The sequence below is a fragment of the Chelonoidis abingdonii genome, chromosome 9 (assembly GCF_003597395.2).
Source record: "Chelonoidis abingdonii isolate Lonesome George chromosome 9, CheloAbing_2.0, whole genome shotgun sequence".
Lineage (NCBI taxonomy): Eukaryota > Metazoa > Chordata > Testudines > Testudinidae > Chelonoidis > Chelonoidis abingdonii.
In genome coordinates, this window is record NC_133777.1 from 55386492 (window position 1) to 55410686 (window position 24195).

The window sequence follows — 24195 nt, forward strand, 5'->3', positions numbered from 1 at the left end:
GCCACGGGACTCTCTGTTGCTTTTCACAGATCCAGACTAATATGGCTACTGCTCTGTCTCTTAGAATAGAAAGTTGTTGATTCCAGAAAGGATGCAGGGTAGAAATACTGCAAGAGATAATGACTTAACAGTGTCTTTAAAATGTCAAATAAAAACTTAAATGAGCAAGCACAGAATGAAATGTGGGGAATTTACGGTGCCCCTTGTAAGCTGCTCCATGAGATTTTAAAAATACAGGATTTTTTCCTTTTTGAACTCCACCTCTAGAGCATGATGATCAAAGTTCTCCGTTGATGTCAATTGGATGTTTTGGTTGGATCAGGCAAGGATCAGGCCCTGAAATCTCAGCCCTTTATTTTAATGCTCCCAAAACCTAGGACAATGTTTTATGCCCAGATACTCCCATGCAACCCCATTAAGCTTAATGAGAACATAATTTGGTCATGGTACTAATGCTGGCTGCTATGTGCATCATGTGTCTTAATCTGGGCTTTTCCTAACAAGTTAACAAAATACAAGACAATCATGATTTTTTAAGAGCTTTTGCTGCTATTGACTTAAACGTGAGCTCTGATACAGAACAATGGCAATATACAGGCCAAAATTGTTAAACTACTTTACATAAGGCAAGTAAACAGTTGCCAGATATTAGTGATTAGCTTGACAGCTAATTGCCTGTGGATCTGAATACTTTTAGGCATCCAATTTAGGTTTTCTTAGAAGTAAAACTAAAATTAGAAATATGATCATAAATTAAAAATGATTTTTTTACAATTTAATATGTAGTTTGCAACCCAAACATTACACTATAATGTTATCTCTGTTCCAGCTTGATTGGGGGAGTAAACAAACGGCACAAACAATTAAAAATAAATGTAATTGTGTGGTGAAATTAGTATTATTTTAAATACAGTTACTAAACAGTGGCCCTTTAATAATACATCCATATCCATAACTAATAATAACAAGTCAATCAGAATGACTGAATACACACTATTTATCATTGTCTGAGTTATGCAGATAAGTCATAGGTCTGCACCCTGATACCTGGCAATTTCATTTCTATCTGCTGTCTTTTTTCCCTCAGCCTTTTCTGATGATTGACTGGCTCTTACTTTCTCAGTTTGGGGTTCCTGATTATACAGCCTTTCCACTGCAGTTGCCAAGTTCCTATACTGGATGATCACATGATCATTCCCATAGCTTCCATATGTTTGTCAGCTAAGCAATTAATATTCAGCGTCTGGCTTTCCTGATAACCACCAAAGGCAGAATCAGAAGTATTTTTTTTAACTTTCAAAACCTTTAAATACTTTGCATTGTCACATAAGGATGAAACACAAAACACAAGTAAAATCTGTTTCTTGTTATTTTTTCCCATTGCTCCTTATTTGTCCATTAAGTTGTGTCAGCCAGATACTAGAGTAGACTTAACCAATCAGTAGAGTTCCTCATCCTGTCATTAGACTCAAGCTATTTGCATTCTGTAAGTTACTGCAGCCAAACCTAGAACAAAGATCTTCATGACGAAACTCACTGAAGTCGTGCTGTCTTGGAAGTTGTTCTTTGCATGTCTTACATTTTGCACCATTCCCCAATATGAATCTCAGCCAAAGGTTCAAAGCAAAAAAGGAGGCGATAGACTTCACCAAAAGGGGAGTCTGCCAGTGCTTGCTAAAAAGAAGCAAAAGATGAACATTTTCCCAAAAGCCTCATGAATAATAGGAGCTGTATGAGGTCAAACTCCAAACCAGGAACAGATACAAAACCACGATCTGCAGTTTGTAGCTTTTTACAATGTACAGAAAAATACAATTGTCCATTAAACAGAAATATTTTCCAGAGCTGTAATTGTGTTTCTTCTCTGTAACCTTTTATTAATACATTCAGCACCCAAGTTCTGAAGGCACATATATTTGTATGTTGAGATACCGGTGAGTGCATGGATCACCAAGCCTCTTTACCATCAGGTGTGAATATGCCCTTCACTTCACATGACTATCAGGACAAGTTAATCACAAACCCACCACCTAAGACAAACGGGGTTGTGAACCCATCCAGGAATTTTGCATTGAGAGGGCAATGGGGTTTTCCTGAATATTGTACTGTCTGAGTAGGGGGTCTTTGGGGGAAAAGGGGAGGCAGAGCAGACAAAAATGAGACTCAAAGGAAGGAAGAGAGACAAGCACGGTCTGACCGTGGTGGAGCCTTGAGGAAGGTTCTGGGTCTGGTGCTACCTAAGAGGCTTAGGACTGTAAGCAAATAAGCTAGCACTCTGTTCATTTTTCTTTGCCTGTGTTCCTTGTAAATAAACAAGATTGCATCAAACAAAACAACAGATGCCATCATAAATTTCTGCTTCCAACTGAAACATCCTCAGGGCCCAAAACTTTGACTAGCCAGTTGGGTCAAAAAAGGGTAATAATATATTCTTATTGTATAGGTAGAGAGAATTACAGGACAATTTACAAATAAAAAGCTAACCTCCCTTTTCCATGTCACTTGAACTTTTGGGTTTGTGGGTACACAAAGTACAAAGATGGCTCAGTAACGTGAATTGTGCCCACAAATAACTCCAAGAACAAAAGAGAAGCCAGGTTGAGGCTGGGGTCAAAGAGCCTGATTCAAACCTTATTAAGCTCAATTTCGTTGACTTCAATGGACTTTGGATCAGGGCCAAGGCCAGTCAAGAGCAGGAACCCTGACTCTTAGTCCTTAGCTTTAAGCACTAGACAAGGTAAATTCCTCCATGAAAACATAAAGAGTGACAGGTTAACTGTACAGTAAAGAAGGCAGGCTCTCACTTTTTTCCCACCCCCATGTGGGCTTTGTATTTCCCTTTTGTTTCTATGGGACAACAGCCAAATGACAACCAGTTGCATTTTACTACATAACACCCAGTTGCCATTCCAACTCAGACCACGATCATTTTTATGGTTTGTCTACATGGAAAGTTACTGGCATAATTGTACGAGTGTATTTATAGTATAGCGGTATAACTTCCCATGTAGAGACACTTATTCTGGAATAAGAATATCTTTTTCTCCTTTAGTCTGTTGCTTTGGCAGCAGTATAAGCTAAACTGGAAAAAGCATGTCCATATGGGAAGTTATACCAATAGAATTGTATCAGTAAATTTCCCCATGTAGACAAGTCGTTAATGGACTTGAGCCTGTAAGTTCCTCAGCGCTCTACCCCTGAGCCTATAAAGCACGTGCTTACCTTTAAGCCTGTGAACAGGCCCATAATTTCAATGTTTAAGCATGTGCTTGGTGAATCAGGACCAGCATGTGCAGTACAGAGCTGTTTGAGCAAAATAAATTTTGTGCTCCCATATGTTAATACATGAGTTCTATATTTCTCTCTATGTGCCCAAATGCTATACATATACAGTACTACTGTAAAATTATTTAAATACCATCCTACAGCATTATGGATGAGGTACTGTATATTAGAAATATAGCTCAACTGTTGCATAAAATCTACATCAGAAAATCACAGTCACACCATTTTTTTTCTTTTGGCCTATGATTTTAGCTAAAGATAGAATTCTGATTGTGGATTTAGTTATCTCAATCCCCGTCAGATTACAATTAAGTAGGAAATTACCCATGACAACTAAATCCTATCACACTTTACAGGCCGACTTCAATGATATTTCTCACAGGAGTAAAGTTTTTTTTTTAATGTGCATAAGTGTTTGCTTAATTTTCCATCATCAAACCTCTTCTGGAAAGTATAAGCTGTCAGGGCTCACTGAGGGATAACATTCCCATTCATTGGTTCTGATTCAGGAAAGCACTTAAGTGTATGCATATCTTTTTAAAATTAAGTACATGCCTAAAACGCATGTACTTCACTAGGCTTAAAGCACTCTTTTAAGCACCCTTCCTGACTAAGTATATTTCTTGAATCAGGGCTATTGACTAGAGCTACTGCGACATGAGCAGGTATTTCTAAAACTGTGTTGATTTTATTAGTTTGAAACTGTATATTGATTTCTTTATTAATAAAGGGATACCATACAGAAAGCTATACTGACATACTTAGCTGTTTAAGGTAAAATTACACCAGTTTTCCTTTTAACCTTTTGCTTCAATAGTAAATAGTAATGATTTTGTTATGATTGTTAACTCATTGTTAAAGCAGGCTAGGAAGCTCATTTATGAACTTGAATATTCAGCCCCACCAATGGAGCATTAAAAATAAAAGGCCTGGATTGTCCTCCCCATGTCTGCAAAAATGACTCTTCATGAACAGAGCTCCCACAGATTCTGTACCGAAGAGCATCAGCCATCTCCCTGGCACCATCTCTCCTTTGTGCCCCGCAAAGGGCACTCTTTAAGTGTGGGGTTACACAGAGAAAAGGATTGGACACAGGCTCACTGGGGATATGGATGAATTAAGGGCCAGGACAGCAGGCCACACATTGTTTTGCCATCTAGCCTTGCAGCATTTGAGCAGAAAAGATAGTACAGCTAGCCTGGGGCAGCATTATATTTTCTACATAGCTCTGATCACCCTAAATGGACAGATGTAGGGGAAGAATTCCTGGAGCTGTACTGTAGGCCAGAGTTATAGGGTGGCTCTGGCCTCTTGTAGGTTTTGGGGGGCAGGCCTTTGTGAACAAACTCCATACACACACCCCCAACAGAAAAATATGAGGGTATCTACCAAGGTAATGCTTAAGATTTTCTCTCCCAGTGCTCCTTCCAAACTACAGGGTCCAAAGTAACTAGCCACATGAGCACCACCAGAGGAATTGAGTAAAATTATCTTCCACATAGGTGTGCACCACACCCAGGTTATGTTATAGAATATAACATACCTCAATAGTCTGTGTGAGTGTTCATGTTTACATTTTCATCTGGCCACAGCTATAAACCATTAATGATCTCTTTCTATTTCACTTAGGATTTTGTACAACTTTTTTTTTTATTAAATACAGAATATGTGAAAGACCACAATACATTCTCCAGTTGACATTGGTTGAGGAGGTGGCGAGGGAAGCAGTTAATCCAGAAGTTATTTCAATCAATTCAGAGTGTGCAAAGCCTGGCAGTGTAACAAATAATCATCCCAGACCATCATTTAACTTTCTTCAGCCACAACTGGTGTTGAGCTTTCACTGAAGTGTCACTTTCCAAGTAATGCAGCAACTATGCTGAATGCTCTAGTCAGGATTATTCTATTAGACATTAAAATCATTGTATTTATCATATTTTCTCACAGCCAAGTGCAAAGAGACAATAATTTGACAAAATGAGCACTTGATTGACTGCAAATCAAAAACTCCTGAATTTTTTTCCTGTCTCTGCTGTTTCCATGCTGTGTGGAGCTCTCTCATTTTCGCTATTGGGAATGGACAGAATACTCACTTGATAAAAGATGTGGATTAAATAGCTAATGTTTTGCTTGAAAATGTTGCACTGTGCAACTAAGTATTACTGTGTGCTATGTTTACAGACAAAATAGGTACTTGATTTTTGTAATTTTAATAAATACACAAAATTAATACATACAGCTACTGCTATAAAGTACTAAAATGTCCAGTGTTCCCTTGTCAGCTAATAATCAGAAATTATTTAGCTGACAAGGGAATAGGGTATTGGTTAGGCTCACAGTGCTACATAAAATATTCTCTGTAGGTACTTTAATTCTTTTCTGAAGTTCCTCATCTGTTTCACAGTTGTGCTGGAACTGATCCCAGCATCTGAAAAAGAAACTAGGGGAAGTGACCTTGAAATACCCTCACAATAGAGTCAAAATACAGTAGGAGTAAACAAAACATCAGCAGAGACAGATTTTGCCACTTTTACTCACTGTAGCTAGTTCCTTACTCCTTAAGTAGTCCTATGGATTTAATTCAACATGCCTAATGGTAATAGAATTAGAATATGGCCAGGGAGTCTGATTCTTCTCCCACTGAGGGACAGACTAGATAGCTATTAATTCTTGTTTCAGATTTCTCTTTGATCCTGGTAAGTAAGATTGCATGAGGAGAGGGCGGGGGAAGGAGCATTACAGCTTGTTCAAAAGCTGTGTAAACACACCCATAGCTGCCTATGACCGGGAATGGAAAAACCTGAGGTTTTCCTCTGGAATGAATGAACGCATGTACCACACACACACTCTTACACAGAGAAACAAATTAAAAAGTTTATTAGAAAATGTTTAAAAATAGATACAGAGAGTTTGAAACATCAGTTATTGGTCATCGGGGGTAACATACCTACATATGGTGTTACATATATATTTTATTGTTTGAAATCTTGAAAGTAAATTATCCCTGACAAAGTAACTTTTGACAACAGTAGGATTCCAGGTGCCAAAAGCTGCCTTTGCTGTAGCCTATGTTGGCAGGGGCCATCCTTCTAATCTATTTGATGCCACTGTCACAGCAGTGGTGCAGCAGCCATGAGATCCATAGCCGCATCCAATGGCATAAGATTTTGAAAGAAGGCCTGAAACCCTCCAAAAGCCCGTCATCTCAGGCCAGAAGCCAGCTCTGGGGACTCATGGGTCGGAGATCTCAAAAGCAGCTTGTCTAGTTAACCTCAAAGTGCGTGTAACACTCCCCCTCCCTCCTTCCACCGTATGTGGCTGTTAAAGCAGAAAGGCCCTTGTCCAAGGAGGTGGGGCAAAATCAGGCTTGTAAATTGCAAGTGGAAAGCTACAGCAGCAGCCACATCAGCGGGGCCAGCCGAGGGAGGGGGGCAGCTTCCCCTTCCCTGGGGCTGGCAAGGCTGAAACTGTGCAGAGCAAAGCCCAGGGGAAAGCGGGGAGATCATCCAGCCCCCCTCGGGTCTGCTGCTTAGCAGATGCCCCAGTCACTGGGCCGCGAGGCGTGCGGCCGGGGGTGGGGACACACACGTAGCAGGGCAAGCGGCGGACGGGGGAACGCCTCTGGGGGCGGCCGCTTGGCCCCTCCGCGCCGCCGTACAAACTCAGCCTCGCCTCCAACATGGCCGCCCAGGCCCCAGCCTCCGGGGCCCAACCAGGCCGCCGCTGCTTCCTGCTGCTGGAGGCAGGGAGCTGCTAGGGCGGGGAGGCTCCCTTCACACGCCCCCGCCTCCACGCCGGCCCGCAGGGGAGGGAGCAGCGGGGCTGACGGGGGCTCCATGAGGGGCCGGGGCAGCCCCAGGCCGGACCTGCCCAGCCGGCTGACTCCTCCCTTGGGAACGGGGGGGCAGTGGTGCTGCCTTCCGCCGCCTCGTAACTCCAGAGCGCCGGGAGCCTGCAGCCCTGGGCCGGCGGGCTCGGACCCCGCCTGGCTCGGGCAGGACTGGGGGTTCATCCCGCTGTTTGCCTCACCCGGGGAGCAGCCTCCAGCGGGGACTGCCGGGGGCAGCCGCAATGTTTTCGCTCAAGCCAGCCAAGCCCACCTTCAAGTCCTACCTTCTGCCGCAGGTAACAGCCCTTTCTGTCCATTCCCCCCCACCCCGGCGTAGCGCGCTAGGGCCGGGGGCAGAGGATGGAGCTCCTTGGGGCGGCTTCCCTCCTTCCCCTCAGCAACACTTATCGGCCTGGTAATGGCTCTCGGCGGTGTTTAAATAGCACCTGCGCGTGAGCTAGACCCCTCTTCGGCTGTGCTAGGACAGCTTTCCTTGGGTGGTGGTCCCCGAGCGAAGGCAGTAGCATCCCCGGAATTGGCCGGTGTCTGGACATTGGTGCCCCCTTTTTGTTTAGGTTTGACCTCCCAAACTCTATGTAGATCATTTCTGTTGCAACTAGAGGAAAGCAACAACTTTTTAAGCAAAAAACTAATTAAAGTTTGTCAACCTAAGAAAAGTTCGGATGCTTTGTACTAACTTTAGCTATATATGAATAATTTTCCTTTCCTTTTTACAGTGATTAAGTGCTGGAACCTTGTTTTAGCAGTAGCCAAATATTGGGTTACTTTAAAGAGAAAACATAAGTGCTTGTTCCTTATATGCAAATATTTAAGCTGCTGCAGTACTCATTAAACTTATTGTCACTAACTAGAAATCAAAAGCTGACAATAAAACAAGAAAATGTTATGTTTCAGTAAAACTATTGTGAAAAAGTTCTAAATTTCAGTGTGAGTTTCTGCAGTGCTCTAAAGACTGAGTGATTTTTATATCTAGATTTATGGGGTGTGGCTTACTAGTTGAAAAGTTGGATGCTGTGTCATACTAACATGTATGGCCAAAAATAGAAAACTGGATATTTTTTTCACATCTTTTCAGTGAAATAGAAATGACTATTTGGTTTTTTGTTTCGTTTTGTTTTTCTGGGAAGGGCGTCCTTGTCTCTATGGAAAAGGTAAATAGTCACATTGTGCCAAATGACATTTTCTGTATCTTTTTAAATGAATCATAATGGGTTTTTTGTGTTGTTTTTTTAAGGACTAGAATTTAAACATAAAATGGTTTATAAAGTGTCTTTAAAAAAATTATCAAATTTAGGCCTTAATCTTATACGTTTCTTCATGCAGATAGATGCTTACACTTGAGTAGAACCTTGTTTAAATCACTGGGGGTCTGTGCAGGCACATGCATAGATCTTATTGTAGGACCAGCAATTTAGGGCCTGTCTAGACTTAGTGTGCTTAAGTTTACACACTATGGGCTTGTCCACATTACCCTGGATCCACAGGCAGTGATTGATCCAGCGGGGTTCGATTTATTGCATCTAGTCTAGACATGATAAATTGACTGCCAAGTGCTCTCCCGTCAACTCTGGTACTCCACTGGAGCGAGAGGCGCAAGCGGAGTCAACAGGGGAGCATTAGCAGTCTAGATCTAAGTACGTCGACGTGGCTGAATTTGTCTAACTTAGATTGACGCTTCTTCTCGCCCCAGTATAGACCAGACCTATTAGTAGTTCCATTAAAGTCTATGGAGTGTGTAGCCATTAAACGTGTGTAAATCCCTGCAGAATCGGGACCTGAAACTTAGGACTCAAAAACTTTTAAACTAAAAAAGTGGCCCCAAGAAGATCAGAAAATTTATAAAAACAACAGGAGTACTTGTGGCACCTTAGGGTACGTCTACACTATGGGATTCTTCTGATTTTACGTAAACGGGTTTTGTAAAACAGATTGTATAAAGTTGAGTGCACGCTGCCACACTAAGCACATTAATTCGGCGGTGTGCGTCTGTGGTCCGAGGCGAGCGTTGCACTATGGGTTCCTATTCTGTAGCTATCCCATAGTTCCCGCAGTCTCCCTCGCCCCTTGGAATTCTGGGTTGAGATCCCAGTGCCTGATGGGGCAAAAATCATTGTCGCGGGTGGTTCTGAGTAAATGTCGTCAGTCGTTCCTTCCTCCGGGAAAGCAATGGCAGACAATCATTTCGCACCCTTTTTCCCTGGATTGCCCTGGAAGACGCCATAGGACGGCAACCATGGAGCCCGTTCAGCTTTTTTTTACTGTCACCGTATGTGTACTGGATGCTGCTGACAGAGGCGATACTGCAGCGCTACACAACAGCATTCATTTGCCTTTGCATGACAGCAGAGAGGGTTATCAGTTGTTTTGTACCGTCTGCTGCGCCACTGTAAATTGGCAATGAGATGATGGTTATCTGTCGTTCTGTACTGTCTCCTGCTGTCATGGGTGCCCCGGTTGAGGTTGGCCGGGGGCGCAAAGACAAAAATGGGAATGACTCGCCAAGTCAATTCCTCGTTTATGGTATCTAAAAATAGAGTCAATCCTGCCTAGAATATGGAGCAAGTGTACTAGAGAACCAGAGAGCACAGCCGGTCCGTGTCAGATCCTGCAGAAATGATGAGCTGCATGCCATTTTAGGGGGTGTCCCTGCAACAACCCTACCCGTTGCTTCCCTCCTCCCCAAACCTTCCTGGGCTACCTTGGCAGTGTCCCCCCCCATTTGTGTCATGAAGTTATAAAGAATGCAGGAATAAGAAATACTGACATGTTGTGAGATAAAATGAAGGGGAAGCAGCCTCTAGCTGCTATGTAGTCCAGGCAGAACTACGTGTGTGGAGGAAGGAGGAGCCCAGCATTCCCGCTGCTATTGGACACGCCAGGCAGTACAGACTCTTTTCTTTACACATGAAGGGAGGGGGTGATGGAGCTCACCCCACCGTTATATTAATGAGGACGGTTACCAGCCGTTCTGCTACCATCTACTGGGAGATGGACCGGGAATAATTATCCTATTTTTTACCAGGCGCCCCGAGCCGGCCTCACCTGAGGCCAGCCAGGAGCACTCACGGCTCTGACGAGGACGGCTATCAGTCCTTTCTGCACTGTACCGTCTGCCACTGGGGAGAGGTGGGAGAGAGGATGCTCTGTTTTACTGCTGCGCACCGTTGTCTACCAGCAGCTTGCAGTATACATAGGGTGACATAAAAAAGTCAAAAACGATTTTTCCCCTTTTTTATCATGGAGGGGGAGGGAGGTAAATTGCACGAGATAGACCCTGAACCACCTGGACAATGATATTTGGACCTTCCAGGCATGGGAGCTCAGCCAAGAAATACAAATTGCATATTTCGGAGACTGCGGGGACATGTGGTAGGGGATAAGAGTCCTCGTACCGCCTCCTCCCTCCATGACGCGCTCCACTTTCCTTCTTTGCTTTGTGTTACGCATCTCACACAGCACTGTTGGACTCTGTATCATTAGCCTGGAGAATTTTTTCAAATGCTTTGGCATGTCTTCTGTAACGGAGCTCTGATGAAAACACGATTTGTCCCCCATACAGCAGTCAGATCCAGTCTATCCCGTCGGTCCATGCTGGAGCCTTTTTGGATTTGGGATCGCATCGCCACCCGTGCTGATTCAGAGCTCCCCGCGGGCAAACGGAACGAAATTCAAAGTTCACTGGGGCTTTTCCTGTCTACCTGGCCACTGGATCCAAGTTTCAGATTGCTGTCCAGAGCGGTCACAGTGAGCACTGTGGATACCACCTTGGAGCCCAATACCGTCGATTTGCGGCCAACCACTACACCTAATCCGATAATGGTAATACCGATTTGCGCTACTCCTTCTCGTTGAGGAGGCCGTACAGAAACCGATTTAAAGAGCCCTTTATATCAATATAAAAGGGGCCTCGTGTGTGGACGGGTACAGCGTTAAATCGGTTTAACGCTGCTAAAATCGGTTTAAACACGTAGTGTAGACCAGGCCTTAGAGACTGACAAATTTGTTTGAGCATAAGCTTTCGTGGGCTACAGCCCATTTCTTTGGATGCATAGATTGGCGATATATTTAGGAGATATATATACACATACAGAGAGCATGAAAAGGTGGGAGTTGTCTTACCAACTCTGATAGGCCAATTAAGTAAGAGAAAAAAATTTTGAAGTGATAATCAAGATAGCCCAGTACAGACAGTTTGATAAGTGTGAGAATACTTACATGGGGAGATAGATTCAATGTTTGTAATGGCTCAGCCATTCCCAGTCTATGTATATCTTTAATTTTGTAAGTATTTTACTTTTTTGTGATGTTGCTGTTGTTTCAGGTTGAAGACAAAGTAACCCCAGAGCCCAGGATTAAAAAGCTGGAACCAGTACTTTTGCCAGGTAAATATTAATCAAGGATTTGACAGAGGTCTACACAGGGCTGTTTTTTTTAGTGTCTTCTATTCATTCTGGTAGTATTTGTAGGATTAACAGCGTGCACGTAACTCTATTTTTCTGTACTGTTTGACCAATAATTAATAACTTTTATTCTACCCTTAATGTAGTAATTAAGGGAATACAGTTTGTAACTTAGTAAGAAAATCTTCTGACTCTTGTCTGTGAGAGATTTTCTAATTTTGTTTAGTTAACTCTTGAAACTAAACATAGGTGGGTAATTGTTTTGTTATAGGATTGTAAAATTTCATGCCTTGATATTTACTTGCTTATCTGAAACAGGTAAGCACTGTAATTTGATAGTCTTTGTGACACAGTGTTTAGGGGGTTCTCTCTTTGGATCACCAGATTTAGGCTCCAATTTTGCAGTTGGATCACATGGGCAGATATTTGCGCCTTTGGTTAGTCCTGCCTGTGTGACGTGGGTGGCAGCTCTGTGTTAAACTCTTCATTCCTTTTCTTTTACTGAATATCCAGTATCTGATTCTAAGCTTTTTGAACTATTTCAAGAGAGTGTGATGGAAAGGAGGAGTAGCTTTTTATCATGCTTTATAATCAGTAGTTTATATCAGAATCCAAGATGTCCAACTGCATGTACTACCTCTTTATTAAGAAAATAAAACTTTAGTAAGAAGATAAAACTATATTATCTCAGAGAAACATGGAATTATAAAATCTTGTTCTGACATTAAAAATTCCATCAGCCTATACTATACTATACTATAGCTGTTACTTGAATCACAAACTATTCCTTACTAATTAGAGCAATAAATATGGTGGTTGATTGCAAACATTGCTTGGATTTTGTGGGAGTATTTTTGCTAGAACAGATCTAAGCATATATATTTAAATACAGATAAGAAAAATAGATGACCTAAATTATCACTTACTTTAGTGGGACATTGTTATCATGGCTAAAGAATTTCTAGATAAATTAGATGTATTCAAGTCAGCAGGGCTTGATGAAATTCATCCTAGAGTACTTAAGGAACTAGCTGAATCAGTCTTGGAGCCATTAGTAATTATCTTTGAACTCCTGGAAGACAGTAGAGGTCCCTGAAGGTGGCAGAAGGGCAAACATAGCACCTATCTTTAAAAAGGGGAGGGAGAAGGACCTGGAAGATACTGGAGCAAATTATTAAACAGTCAATTTGTAAGGACCTGGAGGATAATGGGATTATAAGGAATAGTTAGCATGGATTTGTAAACAAAAATCATGCCACACCAACTTAATTTCTTTCTTTGATAGGGTTACCAACCTAGTGTATAGTGCAGAAGCAGTAGTCATATGTATCTTGATTTTAGTAAGGCTTTTGACACATTTCTGCATGACATTCTCATAAGCAAACTAGGGAAATGTGGTCTAGATGAAATTATTATAAGGTAGAAAAATCCAATGCACAACTACAAAATGAGGAATAATTGTCTAGGTGATAGTACTTCTGAAAAGAATTACTGAATATGATGCAGCTGCAAAGACAGCTAGGAGTGTATTAACAGGAGTGTTGTATATAAGACACAGGCGGTAGTTGTCTCACCCTAATCGGGACTGGTCAGGCCTCAGCTGGAGGACTGTGTCCAATTCTGGGCACCACAATTTAGGAAAGATGTGGACAAATTGGAAGGAATACAGAGGAGGGCAACAAAAATGATAAAAGGTTTAGAAAACCTGATCTATGAGGAAAGGTTACAAAAACTTCCCATATTTAGTCTTGAGAAAAGAAGATTGAGGGTTGACCTGATAAGTCTGCCAATATGTTAAGGGCTGTTATAAAGAGGACAGTGATCAGTTGTTCTCCATGTCCAGTGAAGGTAGGACAAGAAATGATGGGTTTAAGCTGCACTGAGGGAGATTTAGGTTAGATTATTAAGAAAAACTTTTTAACTATAAGATTAGTTAAGATCTGGAATAGGTTTCTGTCACGGAGTTCCTGGGCAATGCTCTGGAACTGCTCTTTACAAAGCCAGTCTGGACTCTGGTGAAGTCCCATCTCTGTGAGCAGACTGTCTTCAGGGCAAGAAGGACACACAGCTTCCACCTTCCTGTGTCTGACCTTTGGAGCATTCAGCATCCTCTGCCCCTCCATGTGCTTCCCATAGTGAGGCCGCCCTCATGAGGTCTTGGGGAAGCCACAGGGTCCTGCACCCGCACTTTGTGGTCTGATGTGACTCTGAGCCAGCCAGTAAAACAGAGGTTTATTAGATGACAGGAACATGGTCTAAAACAGAGCTCGTAGGTACAGAGAACAGGACCCCTCAGCCGGGTCCATCCTGCGGGCAGTGAACCAGACACCCACGTCTGCACTCACTCCTCATCCCCAGCTAGCTCCAAAACTGACTCACCCTCCAGCCCCTCCTCCTCTGGGCTTTGTTCCTTTCCCAGGCAACGAGGTCACCTGATCTTTGTTCTCCAACACCTTTAGCTGTCTCCTTGCTGCAGGAAAGGGCCCCAGCCACTAGTTGCCAGGAGATAGTGTCAGCCATTTATGTGCACTGGCCCTTTGCTCTGCAACAGTCTCACCTCCTAGAGACTTAAGAAATGCATAGGGGAAATGAGGCACCCACACAGTATTCAGAGGAAAGATTAAGAAGAGTCCCACTTCGTCACATCTTCCAAGGGAAGTCATGGAGTCTTCATCATTGGAAGCTTTTAAAAACATTTGGAGAAACACTTCTCAGGGATGGTTTAGATTTACTTGGTCTTGCCATAGCACTGAGGGTTGGATTAGATGACTTCTCAAGGTCTCTTCCAGCCCTTGATTTCTGTGGTTCTATGTAATCAGCTAAGTCTAAAATTGACTTTGATGTTGCAGCCCTCAAAGTGAACAAGAAAAGTAATAAGTAACTGTTCCAAGTGTGTATGTTAATTATTTCACCTACTTACTACCTGGTATTTGACTATTGTTAATCATCAAGCAGTACTAACTACTTGCAATGCTGTTGTGTATTGAGATAAAGTTTAGTGTGCTGAATTTGTGGAGGGGACGAGGAGAAGAATCTTTTTGGTTAGTTTTCAGTATTTTATTTTTACCTGAATGAGTAATTATTGATTGACTGCATCTTCTTATGAAAGAAAGTATGGGATCTTGTTCTGGGGCTTAAAAATGTAGGTACTTTGCAAACAGCAAAAATTGTTATTTATCTGTAGAAAACAGTTAAACAGTCTTCATGCTGTTCAACCTCTTACATGCTACATTACAGTAGCAAACAACTAAAGTGTAGGGTTGGTTTGTTTTTTAAGAACAAATTCAGTTTGTTTGTTTTTCCCCAAGAGGGAATAGGCCTTTGTGTACTCTGAATTTGTTGAGTATTTTGCCCACTTACTCCCATTACCGCCATTCCTTCCTGAGGTCACTATCCTTCTGCATTAGGAGCATTTATTCAGGAAGTCACTAGAGCTGTTCTGTAATTGGTCTGAGAGGTGAGTTAATTTCAGATTAGTTCCCCAGCATGGTGAGGGCAGAAGTGTAGTGTTGTGGTTAAGATCTTGGGAGATCCGAGTTCCATTCTTCCACGATTTTCCTGTGTAATCTTAGGCAAACTGGCACACAAAATGAAGCAATCTATAAAGTGGGGTGGATAGTAATTCAGAATTTCACAGGATAAATTAAATGACTTCTGTGAGACTACCTCTGCTTAAAGCTAAGCATGTGCTTAAGTGCATGTCTGAATACAGTTAGTGCCATAGAAAAGTCTATAAACACACATACTGTGGTGCTATAGGTGTTGACTTCTCGATGAGACATAAAGCCAAGTTTCTGTCCAAATTCCAATTTGTTTAATTACATTCTGCTTTACTTGCCTTCCCCTTGCAATTAACTGAATATGGCATTCTTGATTTCCTGACAATAATTGTTGTATAATGTTTCCTATGCTGTTAAAAAAACCGTATGTTAACCTAGTAGAGCTAAACTTCAGGGGTTGAAGACTGTTATATAGTTAGTAAGTTTGTTTTATAATTCTTTGAGATGAAACTCTCTGTAAATTAGGGTAGTAATCTTAGTATTGTGATAACTGTAAATATCTAGTGTCCCAAACTGTTAATTCCTAAAATATAGTAGTTTTTAGAAAACAATTGAGTTAGTAGAAACTAGAATCCAAAGCTAGGTTTGGTAAAATACTCATTATGCTGTCTTTTAAGTTTTGTTTTGTGTTTGAAAGGGGGTGGGGACGGCTGGCGGAGTGCTGTGACTGGACTACAGTATTGCCACCCCCAAGCATTCAAAAATCCCTGGACGTTATTAAAAATAAATTGAGTCTTTAGGGTTCATGTTTTCAGTTTTTTTTTCTGCCACCAGGAGGTTTACCTTTTTTATTTTTTTTTAAATGAAAACTCGGAATCTAGTGTAATCGCATGACTCCAGGGAGGTGAGGTGCTAAGAAAAGAAGAGCAAATATCATGAGTCTTGGATTTAAAACCAGAATTGCTGTCAGTACTGGGACTGTAATAGTAGACAGTGAAAACCTAATCATTTTATGGCGCAGGGCATTTTCATTCTCAAATTAAGTTTGAAAGTTTCTTTATATGTAATTATATTCAGAATTAAAATCTGTTTTCTTTTACCTTCCTCTATGTTCTTCCATTCCTTTTTTCCTGATCAAGAATGCTTGCCACAGTTGTTTGGGACACTGGCCTCAGCAATATTTTCTTCTCTTTTGTTTTATTAGTTTATTGATCTGAACAGGTAACATTTCTAATGAGCAGAGTAGAGAAACAGCAAGTAATCTGGCAGACATCCCCTGCAGTGTGACATACCTAGTTAATAGAACACTAGCTGGCTTATTTTTGGAGAGTTGTAGTTATGACTAATGATTTTGCAAATTGTGAACTAGGGTAAATCTTGTATGTAAGTTTTCTGCTTACAAGCAGTCTTCAGGGAATTGGTTACACTAGTTGCTGTTCCACTAAAAAGTTCTACAGCATTTGAGACATTGTCATAAGCATTTTCAAAATTGTATAGTATACAAAATGTGTCCTGAATTATATTCTAGCTGTTTTATGTTTAGATGAATTGCCAACCATGCTGTGCAACAGAACATGCAACTTGACAATAGACCTCAGTGGAGTTTTTAAAAACAGCTTTGTTTCATGTTGTTCATACCCAGGACCTTTTGTTCTGCTCACAGGTAGTCTATGTTCTAAAATTTGTATAAAGTCTAAAGTACAAAGTATAGTGTTTAGCCAGGATTCAGGCAGACTGATACATATCCCTGTGCTATTTGTTCACCTTCCATTTGTGACTCCACTTCCTAATGGTAAAATTAAACATATAGATGACAACTTAAAACCAAGCTTTTTGTAGACAGTATCATTCCTAGTAACTTTTGAAATTATAATATTCAATTTATGCTTACTGGAGGAGTACTTAATGAAAACCAAGGTCCTTTTTTGTTTTTACAAGAGGTAAAGTAACATCTTGAGTAGTATGGTCTATCCAAATGGTGAACATACGTACTTACTGCTTACATAGCTCTGTTCATCTGCACATCTCATAATGCTTATAAAAAGCGGGTAAGATTAGTTATCCCAACTTTTCAGATGAGAAAATTGAAGTCCAGATAGTAAGTAGTGACTTACCTGAAGACACACAGCAGGTTAGTGGGAGAAGCAGGAATCTGAGAATTCACAAAGCGTGTGGCTTTTCTCATTTCTCTGTCCAGTGGAAGTCTTAAATCTCCCATTTCAAGGGAATAACTTGTCTTTATAGTTTCAGTAAATTAAAGAAAATTTCTGAAGCCCATTCCTACTTCTTGGCATGGAACCCTGAATATCTTCCTGATTCAGCCAAGCTTTCTTGCTGTGGAAAGGAGAGCAGATTACAAGCGTTCTGCTCAGCAGTTGCTATTTGTGTCTATACAGCTGCTGATCTCTACTCTTCCACTGGATGCTGAATCAAGGATCATGGCAGTGTAGGAATCCAAGTGCTTAAGTGACTTCCACCAGTTCACTGATGTGACTTTCTTTAAAACATCATCAGCAAACATATATTTCTTGAATGGTTCACCCTTAGCTCTGAAGTTTAATATAATTGGCATTATGTAGGGATGATTGCTGGATGTCCATGTCGTAGCCAACTCCTCTTCTTCAGCAGTTAAGGTTTGACCCTGTTACCAAGTATTGAGAATATCTGCAAGAAAATGAGCTGGAGGTAGTGCTTGTCCTATTCGTTTTTTGTAATGCTTGTAATTTAACTCTGTCATTACATATTTCTCTTTTTAAGATCTCGCTCAGTTCCTTCCACATTTCAACAGTGTCAGCAGTAAAACAGTTATTTCTCTGCATTTTGTTCAAGGCTACAGAAAAAGGCTTCAGGGTAATCAGCATGTGTTCAACATTTCTCTTAAGCCCAATGTTGAGAACTTTGGCTGTGACATTGCCATCTATTTTTTTCACAGTTTTGTTCACAAACTGTCATCGGATTAGTCCAGTTCTTGATAGTACTCAAAACAGTCCACTATGGAGTTCCATTGCATGTCTTGTCGGAGTTAGCTTGATTCCTCCCACTTTTTTCACAGCAGCTGCTGCAAAGTGGTTGTTAGGGAAGTATTTTGCAGTTTCAACAACATTAGCCTTTATTTCTGGAACACTGAAGTCTTTGGCTAGGAATTGCATCAAATGAGCACTACAACCATATATTAGCTTGGGACTCTCTTCTAAATAATTTCTTCTCATCTTGGATACATTTGTAGCATTGTCTGTGTGACCAAGCTGCATGCTAGACATTTGAATTTTATTTCACAGTTTGTTATAGCTTTTACTGTTGCTACTTGTAAGTATTTTGCTGTGTGTGCATTTCCTGATGTATCAATTGTTTCTGTAAGGAAGACATTCCTTTCTTCTGTTGTCACATAAGCACCTACAACAGGATCATTGTGGACATTGCTCCACCCATCAAGACTCGGGTTAACAATTTTACCCTATAGACCTTTTGCATACTGCTCAATTTCTCTTTCATACGCTGTATCCAACAGTTTGCCTGCAACATCTGTTCTGTTGCATCAACTGTATGCTGGGCTTAATGACTGAACCACGTTAAGGAAGCGTGGGTTCTCAGTCATGCAGCAAGTAGAGTTTGTTGCATAAACAAGCCGGACAATTTTTTGATCAATTACGTCTTTTTGTAATCTGCTGGGTCTTACCACAAACTTATCTATGGTGGTTTCTGGATGATGGAGATTTTTTTTCTTTTTTCCTTTTTGCTACAGGTGGTATACTGTGGCTATGTGACATTCATGATGTGACTGAAACACAATCATTGGCAGATAACTCTGAAACTATAAAAAATGATGGTGATCTTGAAGGTGGATAGTCTTCAGAATCCTGTATATTGAGGGTGGATTCTCCTAAATAAAATAAGTCAATGCCGTTATTTAATTAATATTACCATACTGCTCATTTAGTATTACTCATTGTATTCACTGACACTCAGTACTACTTTAAAGGTGAGATCTGCCTATTTCAGCTTTGTATTTTGTATTACAACTGCATCTAAAATGATAGTACCATAGAGTAACAACTATATTTTTTTTTCTCAAACATGAGAATTCAGGAATAGTCCAGAAGGAAGACAGGAAGTCCTAAAGAGAGAAGTATGAAATAAAAAAGTTTACCAACCTGAAGATCCTGCATGTTCAGACCAGTTCCTTTCATCATCATCAATGCAGCTTCATCCTGAGAAGGAACACTTCTCATGATGTTGTTTCATTTGGGCAACCAGGCCTTGCATTTCTTTGTTGCACTGTTTGCATTTTGGATGCCTGTCTTTCCCACAGGTAGAGGAACTTCATTAAAATATTCCCAAACTGGGTCTCTTTTGCGGTCTGCTGCCATTGTAGGTTTTCCTTTCTAGTGAGAGAATGGTATGGTAGATCTCAAATCAATGAAGGCTACATTCAGAAAGATCTCAAGACTTCTGGAATATGCCGCTCAAACACTTTCACTTTTGGTTCTCCTGTCTGTCCCTCCCTTGTCACATTTATCTCCAGACTTTCTCCTTGTCCAGATCTATTCCTCCCCCAACAATCTTCTATTCATTGAACTTTTTGAAACTTTGCTCTTTTAGAGAGAGGTAAGGGATTGACTCTGTGTACACAAATTTGCAGCAGGACAGTAGAAATGAGGTCTGTTATTTCTCACCTCTCTCTATATAGATATAGCTATTTATTTATTTAAAAACATTTTTGTTGTTAACAAGCATGTTATCTCTGGAGACACAAATCCACAGTTCTTAAACTGTAAAACTAAGCATATCTGATGGTATCTTCTAGACTAAGCACTGAGTCCCATTGAGTAGATAGAAAGATTAACCTAAATAATCTTTACAGAAGCCCTGGAGCCCTATAAGATTGGGTCCCTAATCCATGAACTATTGGAACTCATTTACAAAACTTTTCTTAAAATTACATAAATATATCGTCTCATACTGTAGAATTAGAATTTATAATCCCTATTCCATGATGAGATATCTTTGAGCGATAATGTATCTTAATTAAAACTGTCTTTAGATAGGTGTTTTCCTCAAAAAGCATTTTATCAAAAAAATCCTGTTTAAATTTTAAAAAATCCTATTTATTTTTTAAAATCATTAATTTTTATCCATCCTGCTTTCCCTACTCTTCTCGATCTGGTGGAGTACAGGAGTCGCTGCTTGTTGATCCCCCGGTAAGTGTAGACAAGCCCTAAGTGAGCTAACCAGTCCTGCTTTCTAGATCTTTTATAGAGGACGACATCCCAAAAGTTTAGTAACACGTGTCATATGGGACAACTTTCTCTTTTCTATTCCTCTTTCACTAAACTCTTACTTGTGTTTAAACCCTGTGAGCATGAGGGAGTATATTGAGTCAGGCTGCATTTCGTCTTTTTAATTCCCAACATTCCTTGTATATTTTTCCAGTATTCTTATCTTTGCTATTTCCCTTGACTTCAGACCAGACTGTCAGATCTAACACTTTCATTCTTAAATTGATGGACATTTCTCCAGTAACTACCTGGATTATTACACACAGCAGTGTCATTAGAAATGCACCACATGCAATTCATAGTTCTTACTCAGTCTGTCCGGCTCTCCCATTTTATATGGACAGGGTGCCCTCTCTTAAAACTCAATTAGGAGGCAGCTGAGGAGTCACAGGTACACTGGATCCTGTTCCTCTTAAAGGGGCCAGTTACAATTTTTCCCCTAATTTTATTTTGACTGTTAGCAACCTGAAGTCAAACAGTTAAGAGGTAGCTTTGATCTTGAACTTTGGTTGTGGGTACTGTGGTAGAGGCTGAATTTTGCCATGATACAGCCTTAAAAATAGCCATTGCAAAACTAAAACTCCTTTCTCTTCGTTAAATGTCCTCCCTCCAATTCTCCTTTAAAACCCATGACTCTTGATTAATAAAATAGTATGATCTCCTTAGTTCTCTTCTGCCACATCGCAACCACTTCCATATTTTGTATTGTATTTTTCTGTGTTAGATTTAAGCAGGTCCGATTTGATCTTAAAAGTAACACTGAATATATTTGTCATAAGTAACATCTAACATTACTATATCTGAAAGAAAAATGGCTTTAGATTTACTTTGTGTATAGTCAATTTCACTCATTCACAGGCATAGTCAATTAAATAGGTTTATGTTCCACAGTGGAATTCACTAGCACAGAGCCAAGTGGTATCCCATTAACTTTTTAGTTAGATATTAGATCACATTGCAGGATTAGAATCTTAGCCCTTCCACCCATCCCCCTTTTAAAAAAAATAATAAATTGAAAATAACTTGTGATTGTAAAACTACCAAAGCTAGCAGGAGCTGTTAGGCATTGGTGTAGCACCTGAAACTCTTTTAACTTCATGTAAGTCAGTGCCATGCATGTGTGTGGAGCTCTGTTCAACACTGCAGAATTACTGGAATTTTATTTGGAAAATATGTGTTTGAAATAATTTTCTGAAGTTTTTCTTTTTGCACCCTATTTTCAGTTTATGCAAATATTACCAATCTTTAGTTCCATAAGTTGTGGAGATTTTTTAGATTAATTTCCAGATTTTTTTGGCATATTACTTCTGCAAACTAATCTTTCATACCACAAAAAAAATTCAAAATGAACCAAACACTTGACTTATTAGTTCCTAACATAAGCAGAGCAACAGTTTATAAATACTATATGCTATTATAGATCTGCATATACATCCTGTCTTAAGATCCAGTGTAAACTTTGTGGTATGTTTCTGTGTATCGGCTTATTTATTTTTTGAGAGGTATTATAAAGGACTGATTTATGAGTTCTGTCCACTTCTAAGAATTATCTGGAATTTTAGATTCTGGATGCAAACTTACATTTGTGGACCATTTCATATTGATGATCTTAATTTACAGTCAAGAATACTGAGATCTGTTTTTTCTAAAGTTTCTGACTTGTATAGATATGTTAGGTATTTTGTGAACATCTGTCTGAATTATTTTTCCAGCTATGAATGGTTTCATGTAGTTTAGATTTGATTGTATAGAAACCAGACCTAAAAATGGTTTTGCTTGAGTCTACTTTAAAATTAAATCTGTTTGTTTTTCCTTGTGCATTCTGCCAAAAAAGTGGGCACTATGCTGCCAGTTAATTTTTCCCTCCCAATGACTTCTGACCAGTGGCAAATGTTCATACCATAAGTCACTAGAGAGCCTAGAAAGAGAACAGAATGTCATCTAATGAGTTTTAACAGCCTACTAAACAAACTACTATACCACTTATTTTCCCTCCTGTCAACTAAACAGACTTGCAGAGAAGAAATTCTTAAAATATGCTTAGTTCTTGAGAACATCTAGTTTTGTGTTCGATGTAAAAGTTGACAAAACTTGCACTACTCTAACTCTATGTCCATTGCTGCTGTTACCAAACGTCTGTTTTGTATCCATGACTTAATTACAGAAAGTGAAATTATTTTATAACTTAAAATAACTGATTGAAAAACATAACCATCTCATCCAATAGTACTGATTATTCGGTTTATGCAGAATCATTATGTAATATAAGTAAGCAGATTGATATACTGTGCAATACCTCAAAAAAATAATAAATCTCTATTACATTTGACTCATTATCTTGGAAGTTAAGGTTGAGTCAGGCCATCCACACCAGTACCTTGTTTGTTTGTTCTCACTCAGCATATTTCTAAAATTTACCTTTTAAACTCTTTCATCTCTTCTGTTAAAAACTCTGAGCGCTCTTCAGGCACTGTGCTTTATATAAAATTATTAAAACTGATATACAGACTACCCTATGAAAATGAGAGAGTCTGTTGTTTTTATCTTTTTAAATGACATCCCATTTTCTCCATTCAATGCTAACACATAATCAGACCAATTTTCCATTCTCTAGTAGTAACAGTATCAGGCTATCCTGTTGGAAAATGTGAGTACAGGTCTAATTTTCACATTTTAGAATCAACTCTTAAATATAGATATGCGTAAAATAGCGTATTAGTATTTTCACAATTGATCACTGTAATATGCTGAACATAGAATACATATAAACTTAAATTCATGGGGAAATGATACTATATAAAATCTTAACAGGTGGTATCATCTAACAAGCATGCCATTATTTCTTGATCTTTTATAGTACTTCTAATACATTGTAAGAGCTCAGGAAAATTCCCAAAGAAGAGCTTTAAAAAGTACTTCATGAGCTTAAGTAGAATCTTATCAGAGTTTTTTCCCATTTGAACTTCAAAGTCTCTACTGAGCAGGCTGAACAGAAGATTCATTTAGAAGTGAATGAGAGGAAATCTACATTTAAATGCTTAGCTCATGCTAATAAACCCACACTATTTTAGTATTCTACTCTCCAACAAGGACAACTAGCAAAAGCCAGTTAAATGGTTAAAGATGCCTGAAGACTTCAGTTTAACTTCATAATTAAATTATTGAATATGTCACTTTTTTAGTTAAGAAATTGTTCAAGTTATTTATTTGTGTTCAAATCCATATTTTGCCCATCATGTTTGGAACAAATATAAACTGTTATGCTAGTTAAAAATCTTGTTAAAAATGCCTGTCTAAATATGCACTACCAGGATACAGATGTGTATATACTTTAATTGCTACATAGTAACTCCAATTAGTCTTTGATTTATTTTGCAGTGGAAATGTAGGGCTTGAGAGATCATCTAGTCCAGCCTCTTGCATTTTGGCAGGACCAAGTACACCTAGACCAGTGGTGGGTGATCTGCGGCCTGTCAGGGTAATCTGCTGGCCAGCCGCCAGTTTGTTTACTGCCTGCAGTTCCCAGAGGCCGCAGAATGGTGAGCTGCAGCCACCGGGAGGTGCGGGTAGCCATGCAAATGTAAACAAACTGTCTGGCGGCCTGCCAGCGGATTACTCTGATTGGCTGCAGGTTGCCCCCCACTGACCTAGACTATGCTTGGCAGGTTTTTGTCTAACCTGTTCTTAAAAATCTCTAGTAACAGGGATTCCACAGCCTCCATTGGAAGCCTGTTTCAGTGTTTAAGTATCCTAAGGCCTGGTCTACACTATGCATTTAAACCGATTTTAGCAGCGTTAAACCGATTTAACGCTGTACCCATCCACACTATGAGGCCCTTTATATCGATATAAAGGGCTCTTTAAATCGGTTTCTGTACTCCTCC

General features: G+C 40.0%; 1 protein-coding gene across 2 annotated transcripts in view; it reads left to right on the forward strand.

The window, feature by feature from the left end:
* Window positions 1-6889: 6889 nt before the first annotated feature.
* The window catches only part of MTMR10 (myotubularin related protein 10), a 62063-nt gene continuing 44757 nt past the window's right edge, over window positions 6890-24195 (forward strand). Inside the window, exons 1-2 of one of the 2 annotated variants that reach the window (XM_032776047.2) lie at window positions 6890-7410; window positions 11457-11517. In XM_032776047.2, the coding sequence (XP_032631938.1) occupies window positions 7357-7410; window positions 11457-11517 (115 nt within the window). In that variant the 5' untranslated portion in view covers window positions 6890-7356. The remainder of the gene's footprint in view (window positions 7411-11456; window positions 11518-24195) is intronic. The other variant, XM_032776046.2, reaches the window with a different exon arrangement.